Source organism: Cariama cristata, unplaced genomic scaffold (assembly GCF_000690535.1).
Source record: "Cariama cristata isolate BGI_N322 unplaced genomic scaffold, ASM69053v1 scaffold20449, whole genome shotgun sequence".
NCBI lineage: Eukaryota > Metazoa > Chordata > Aves > Cariamiformes > Cariamidae > Cariama > Cariama cristata.
Window position 1 is genome coordinate 141 of NW_009634284.1, and position 7606 is coordinate 7746.

General features: G+C 37.7%; 1 protein-coding gene across 1 annotated transcript in view; it reads left to right on the plus strand.

Moving 5' to 3' along the window:
- Positions 1-256: 256 nt before the first annotated feature.
- SCG3 (secretogranin III) overlaps positions 257-7606 on the plus strand; it is a gene marked incomplete at both ends in the record, with an annotated part of 20171 nt that continues 12821 nt past the window's right edge. Inside the window, 7 exons of the mRNA XM_009707103.1 lie at positions 257-309; positions 888-933; positions 1028-1243; positions 2301-2443; positions 3629-3790; positions 4114-4291; positions 6202-6318. Of these exons, the coding sequence (XP_009705405.1) occupies positions 257-309; positions 888-933; positions 1028-1243; positions 2301-2443; positions 3629-3790; positions 4114-4291; positions 6202-6318 (915 nt within the window). The remainder of the gene's footprint in view (positions 310-887; positions 934-1027; positions 1244-2300; positions 2444-3628; positions 3791-4113; positions 4292-6201; positions 6319-7606) is intronic.

A 7606-nucleotide genomic window follows, 5' to 3' on the forward strand; every position in this document is an offset into this window, starting at 1 on the left:
CTGTATTTCTATTGCATCTTTTGCAGAATCTCTTCCTCTACCCCAAACAATCATGCTTTGTTCAAATGTTTGACTTTTTTATTGTATTCTCATTCTTCTAGGAACACTGAAGTTTTTTTACAAGAAGTAGCAATTTGCATCACATTTAAGACACCATGTTTTATGGGAGAAAACTATAAATTAAGAATAAATGTGCTGTCTTTTTGCAGTCACATGCATCATATAACTGAGTATATAATGTGTGTGTTTATTCTAGATAAGGCAATACACAACAGACAATTAAGTGTAGAAAGACCTTTGGAGGAACAGGTAAGTGAAATAAAAAATATTTACAATGTTGTTTGGTTTTGGTATTCCCATAATATTTTGAGTCTTCAGGTACCAGATCCATGAATATCCTAATGGCTTAACAAATGAGTTAAAAATAGACTTCTCAGTAAAGTAAATATTGATGGTGTTGGGTACAAAATAGAGTTTCAATAGTTTTTAAGAACTGGCATATAGAGTTTTACTGTCAGGCATTCCAAAAGCAGGTTGTTAGCTCCAACAGCTCAGAGATGTGTCACCCCTTTGTATTGGCGTCCTACGGGAATATAGCAGGAGCTTGGATTGAAGAAGGAAAATGTAACTGGCATTTACCTTAAAATGGAAAGTCTGTTGCAGCTTCTTGTAATGTCCGATTCTGATCAGAGGATGCAGTGGTACTGATAAAAAGTGCCAAGCGCTTAATCATGTTCTGCTTATTAAGGCAAACTTCTTACTTAGAGTGAAGATCAGGCATTAAGGCTTCTGCTGATATTGATAAATTAAGAGATCACACATTTTAGTGTATTTTTTCCTTCTGCCTGTTTGCTGGTTTGTTTGTTTGTTTTATTTTTGTATATCAGATTGCTGAAGCTGAGGCAGACAAGAATAGGAAAATAGCTCCCACAGGTAAAACATCTTTCCTGGTTTTATAGCAATATTCATAATGGTATTCAAAGAGGTATCAGATTTTATGTCATGTGTGTATTAGTATATTTTCCAGAAAATAAACCAGAGTTCAGGAATTATTCCTTTGTTGATGACCTGAACCTGCTAAAATCAGTAGCAGAAAGAGAGAGGAATGAAAAGGAGAAGGAGTCAATTAGAAGCTCTTTGTATGAACAGCAACTGGCCATTGATGATGCAGACTCCACCAAGAACCGCAGGCTTGTGGATGACTATGACTCCACCAAAAGTGGGCTGGATTATAAATTCCAAGGTATTCTATAATCATTTTTCAGTGACTTTTAGGTTAGACTTCTCTTGCAAACTGATTGCAATCATAAATGTTGTACTCACCACTAAACATGAGCTCTACTTGTTACTGGAGCGCAATTTCAATTATTTCCAGTTGTGGAAGCTTGTATTACAATTAGGTTTTGAAACACAATACAAAAGAATTGCTATTGATTTTCACAGTCTCCCTCCATGGAGGAAAATCCAACTGTGTAATTTGCATTATGTTTTTTAGCAATTTAGACTTGATGGAAGGAAAATGGGACATATTTTTAAATGAAAATATATTTATTGTGATTTGAAAGGAAGAGGCACTTTTATATAGAGCTAAGTCACACAGATTTGTTCCAAATGTTATGTACAATGTTAGATAATTCTCATAACAAAGCTAAAAGAAATTACTGAAGGCCAAAGAATACTTGCCTTTACTACAGGAGTAGATATTTGACTTGTAGTTTAAGTGAGTCCTCTGAGAGTTGTGAACAGCATTTAGCTCCGGATATTTTTAATTATATCAAAGCATGCTGATGACAGACCAAAGGTTGCTCATCATACTCACTTTCCCATTGGTCATGAAGATATTATTTGCCAGAAGTAACGATTACATAATTAAAACTTAATTTGCTTAAATCCAAACAAGAAGATAGAATGCTGTTTGTCATGATCTGTCTTGATCTAAGTGGCCATACAATGAAAGCAGATAGCAGGAAGATGCAGGTAAGCGGATACGTCAGCAGTGTTCTCTCATTCTTACAATTTTTTTCTGTAAACAGGAGAGTATGCTCCTGACGTTCATCTCTGCTCTTTCAAAAGATCCAGTCAGAAAGACATTTTTCCGATGTGGAAAATGGACATAAAGAACTGTTCACTGGCACTGATGTAATGGATTCCAAAGCATGTATCAAAGTATATTCCTAATGTGTCTAAAAAGTGCAGCTTTGTTCTGAAGAGAAAAAGATGTGGGCAGATATTTTTTTACAAGATGTCTAATCCAAATGAGTTAGGACAGTCAGCACACAGTTAAACTGTAATCCTTTTAGATGATCCAGATGGCCTCCATCAATTAGATGGCACTCCTTTGACTGCTGAAGACATTGTTCAAAAAATTGCTGCAAGAATTTATGAGGAAAATGATAGAGGAGTGTTTGACAAGATTGTTTCAAAACTTCTAAATCTGGGGCTAGTAAGTATCTTGTTAATATTTCATTTAGCTGTTTTGTGGGTCGGTTTAATGCTCTTTTAAAAAACAGTTTGTATGTACACTGTGTTCAGCCCTTAACGCTGACTTGAGTGAAAATGAATGGGATTCAGGCTGTAGGCAAGCTTCTTGACTCATTCAGGCACATGGGTTTAGTTCTGCAATAACCTTGTTTTTCCTGTGATGGATTTGCAACAAAATAGGCCAAACTGCAGAATGTTTCTAATGTTGAGAAAAAGGTTCACTGATTGTACTCCTCCCATGTTTGCGCCCACTTTTCCTTTAATTTGTGTTCCGATTCTCACCGAGTTCTTTTGTATTATCGATTGCTTTTGGATGTTTATAGGGAAAAGTCTGAGCTCATTCCTATCCACCTGCTAATTATTGTCATCAGCAGACATTTAATGATGCTGGTTAGTTGAGGATACATTTCTCATTGTTACTGATTTTTAGCAAGGCTGAGTTTGTCTCTGACCTCTGGATATCTCAGTGGTTTTAGCCACTGCAATATGGGATTCATATATTTTTAAATACTAACCTTATCGTTTCTGCACTAGATGTTGCAATTAGGTATTGCATGCTGAATCCCACTGATTACAAAGGGAGCTGTGGGACAGCTGCATGGTAGAGTTCTCGTTCAAATGACAGCTGTTATGAAGCAAAGAAAAAGTGTTTTGATGATGCTCTAGAAAGCTATTTGCTTTTCCCCTTTCTACATTACTGTATTCTGTTGTAGTTATTCAATTGTACACAGGTGTGTTGCAGAACATATATATTCATATACACACACGCACATATATACACATATAGGTATACTGCACTTGTAACTCCATCTTCCAAGCTGGACTCCATTGTATTAAGCCCAATAGGAGTTTGCTTTCCTGTTGGAGGCTATATGTGTGGGTGTGGGGGTTTTTTTGTATACATACATATTTGATGTGTGTTTGTATGTGTGTATATATATGTTTATAAAAATCTAGACGTGTCTATATGTATACATGTATACACATACATACACATCAGTGAAGGTATTACAGCTAATTTGGCTGTGCCCAGCTTTGAAGCAAACATAATTGAAGCAAGCAATTTACAAAGCTGAAGTTTCATACTGATATTTAATCTAGGAAAAACACAATAATCTATAAGTACTTTGCATAAATGTTTTAACAGATCACAGAGAGTCAGGCCTATACCCTGGAAGATGAAGTGGCAGAGGTTTTACAACAGCTAATTGCAAATGAAGCAAAGGATCGTGAGAAGGAGTCTGAAGATTTTGATTATCCTCCAAGCAGGGCAGACAGTGATACAAAAGAAAAGCAACAGGAAAGAATGGTAATTTCTTAGCTAATCATTTTGACTCACTTGCCAAATGGTACAAGTAGACGAATACACTGCTTTGCTTTAGGGAATAAGTAGTTCAATCTGGAAAGTAAAGGTGTTCTTAAAGAAATTCCATCAGATAGAAAAACAAATTGTGAGTTATTTTGAGGTTTAAGCCAGATGCCAAATTGAAATAACTTTGAGAAAATAGTATAGTCTTCACCTCGTAGTTAGGAAAATGTTGGCATAAGTTTATGATGCTATTCATTGCTCTATTAGCTCTATGACTGAAAGAATATGCTTACAGATGTTACTTTTTTATGTCTTTTGTGGAGACACCAAGCAAAGCTGATCAGGATAGTTTCATTAATGGAGAAATTGATGATACACTGGATAACACATGGTCATCATCTAATATCTTCGAAAGAAGAAATGAGCTGCCTTCTGAAGATAATTTTGAAGACCTCCAATATTTTCCAAACTTTTACGCACTATTAAAAAGTCTTAACTCAGGTGAGCTCATCCTGTGTTTACAGGAATATTCAGGAAAAAAAATAGAAAATTAAGATTCTCTCTGTTTTCTTCTACTCCTTTTCCTTCCCTTCCCCACAGCTTTCCTAGTTGCAAGAGACCATGTGCTTTAAAAATGTTCTCCAAGATGCATAGCAGAAACTAATTTGATTAGTGAGTATGGCAAAACAACAGAAGGAACAGCACTCAGAACTGCAGACTGTGTGACCTAGGTAGCCCTTCCCATCTTGTGCTGTATGAATCAGGAGTATTGAATTCTTTCCATTCCTGTAAGGGCATGATAAAAAACTGGCAAATTGTTTTCTCCAGAGATCTTTCCAGTAACATCCGTGTCTTCTAAGCCAACAGACATACGAGTAAGCCACAGTAGAATACTCACAGTGATGGTACCAGTAAATAGGCTGAGTCTCCCACACTTTTCACAAACCACAGGTTTGCTGTTTATTGCAATGAAAGCTCTGCACGTCTCTTCCTATTCCGGTGCTAGACATCATTGCCTTCCAGTTATTGGAGGCAAGATTGTGGCACCTCGCCACAGCCCCTTTGTCAGCACACTCTACCACACACCCACTCTCACTCTTTTCAGCCAACATATCTTCTGCTCTCTCCAGCAGTCGGCAACAATTTATTCTGTAGATTCCTTGTCCTGCGAGAGCCTTAATCTTGCTTCAAACTGTCCCCATAAACACCTGAGTGGAGAGCTAGAATGAAAAACCTGAAGGTATATTTTGCTCAAATCCAATCTACAAATGTCATATGCTTCTTCCTGTTCTTTTCCCCTGGTAGTTTTGCATGCTAGTTCTCCTTTTTCTACTCACAAAACAGAAACTGGTTTAACAGGTTATCAGGCAAACAGAACCAGGTCCCACTGGGTGCACATCTCTGCCTTGGCTCCTGCTTTATGCTGTTCACTTGCTGGCTTGTAGCAAGCTGGAGGAGAGGGGATTCAGTTGCATCCTACAGATGTGTGTTAAATTGCAGGCAGCAATAAAAAACCTATTCAGCAGCTCTCCAAAGGGGTTGGCCCTCTGCCAAGGCTGGGAGTACCTTTCTGACTGTCCCTGTCTGACACTGCCCCTGGCTCTGTTGGGTCCTTCAGTGACAACCTGGGGTGCGGGAAGAGCTTGTGTAACTGTGTGATGGGGGAGTTTCATGCTGCTCATGCAGAAATAGCAGTAGTAGTGTTCAGCAGATAAACACAGTGGAAAAAGAAAGCTAAGAAGCAGTGATCATGAAGATAAAGATGTGTATGGGTACGGAGGATGGATTTTTATAATAAATCATTTTTTGTATCCTAATGCGGAGTCATGATCCTCCCAACCATGTAATACTAAGTTTTGTCTGTACCTAAGTCATGGTCTTGTGCACGGTAACAATCTCATTTGAGACACTCTATATTTTTGTCATTGAACCCATGGATCTTGTAGGAGAAAGGACCTCTGAGCTATCTTCCTCATACAGAGCCAGACTGGTCTATTAAGTAGTTCACAGCCAGATAAAAGAAAAGGACAGAGACTGTAGAAAACTCTGCCTATATCTGCCCTCTGACCAGCAATTTGAACTCTGTCAAGTCACTTATCTCAGTGTGCTTAGTGTTCTTTTCTGTGAAATGGAATTAATATGATTTGCCTTCCCTAACATTGTCTTCCCTTCAAGACAGAAAGCTAAAAGAAGAGCCAAACCCTGAAGTTTTAAAGTATATTCAACTGTACTTAGCAGGAGCAGTTTAAAGGGAAACATATAGATGAGTTCTCCTTGCTAATCCAGCACAGCATTTTCTTTTTACTGAGTAGGTCATTTTTTATGCATGAAGTTTGTGCAGAATTTGCAGAACTGAGTTTTTCCGAGTTGCCTGGAGTCTTTGACTAGTTTTGCTTTATATCTTCACACAGAGACGGAGGCAAAAGAGAAAGAGACCTTGATAACTATCATGAAAACCCTGATTGATTTTGTGAAGATGATGGTTAAATACGGAACAATCACACCAGAAGAAGGAGTTTCCTATCTGGGTGAGAGTACATACTTTGTGCAACAGTGTTATTAATGCTATGTTCTTATTCTACCAACGGTGATAATTATATTCTCATCTTCCTTGCTCTTATGAGTCCCGTTTCAGACTTGTTTGTTCAAAATGTTAAAGCTGAACTTCTAAATGATTGATCATTTATTATGGCAATGTTGAATTCCATACTGCTTTAATATTTCCATCTAATGAAGGAAAGGTTATTTATCAGATATATATTTAGAGGATTATTCCACTTTCATACTTGTGAAGCGCACTTGATTTCAATGGCTTTATGTCAGGGGACAATTAGTGTTTTGCTCAGTTGTATTGAGGTAGGTCATGTACCTGCATTTTCCAAAAAGAACACTTCAGCACCTTTAATCTGTCATCTGTAAGTAGCTACAGCAGACGGGACCTAATGCTGTGGTCTTCTACCAAATAAAACTCCTTCCATCTATGGAAAGTGTTACTTCTTGGCACAGGAATAGTTTTTGAAGAGGATCCACTTTAGAGTCTGTGACTATGCAATTTTGTGAAATTGTTATAATTTCCTGAAGAGAGATTTTGGAATAGCCTGGTTTGGGTTTTTTGTTTTGTTTTTTCACACACCTTTCCTGGCTTTTACACTCTTATATTAACTGTTGGTAGCCTTTCTAGTTAAACAAGCAGAGCTACAGAAGGAGGGCTTATCTGCATAAGCTCAGCACAACCTTTTCATTTTTCTCAAGTAGTCCTGATCTGGGTTAGCCTGAAAAGTTTTTGTTTACATCAAGGCAATTTCTCAGCTTAATAAATCAGCCTGTCGCAGAGATAGGACTGGCAATGATCTTCCATGACTTCTGCTGGCCCGTTTGATACGGGCCATTGCAGGTACATGATTGATAAATGCAACTGTAACTGTATGGATTAATTATCAATTACTTGGCTACAAAAAATCCAGTGGATCGTGATTCACATTCAGTGCATGGTTGCACCCCCTCTCTAAAGAATTCATTATATCTCTGACCAAGATTATCCCTTTATTTTCTGTGAGAAGTCCTTGAATTTTGGAATATTTGTACAATTTATGCTCCAGTTCAGCTCTTTCTCTGGCTGCCTGTGCATTTAAAGAAAGATGCACATGAAGAAATGATTGATTAGAAGCACAGTGGTTTCAGTGTCATTCTACAAATGAAGATAATATGGCTTGAGCAGATATCGCCCTCACTGATAGTGTTGTGCCAGAAGTTAATAGGCTAAATTAATCCCTGATGCAAGACCACTCAGATAATGGAATTACACTAGGGATGCAT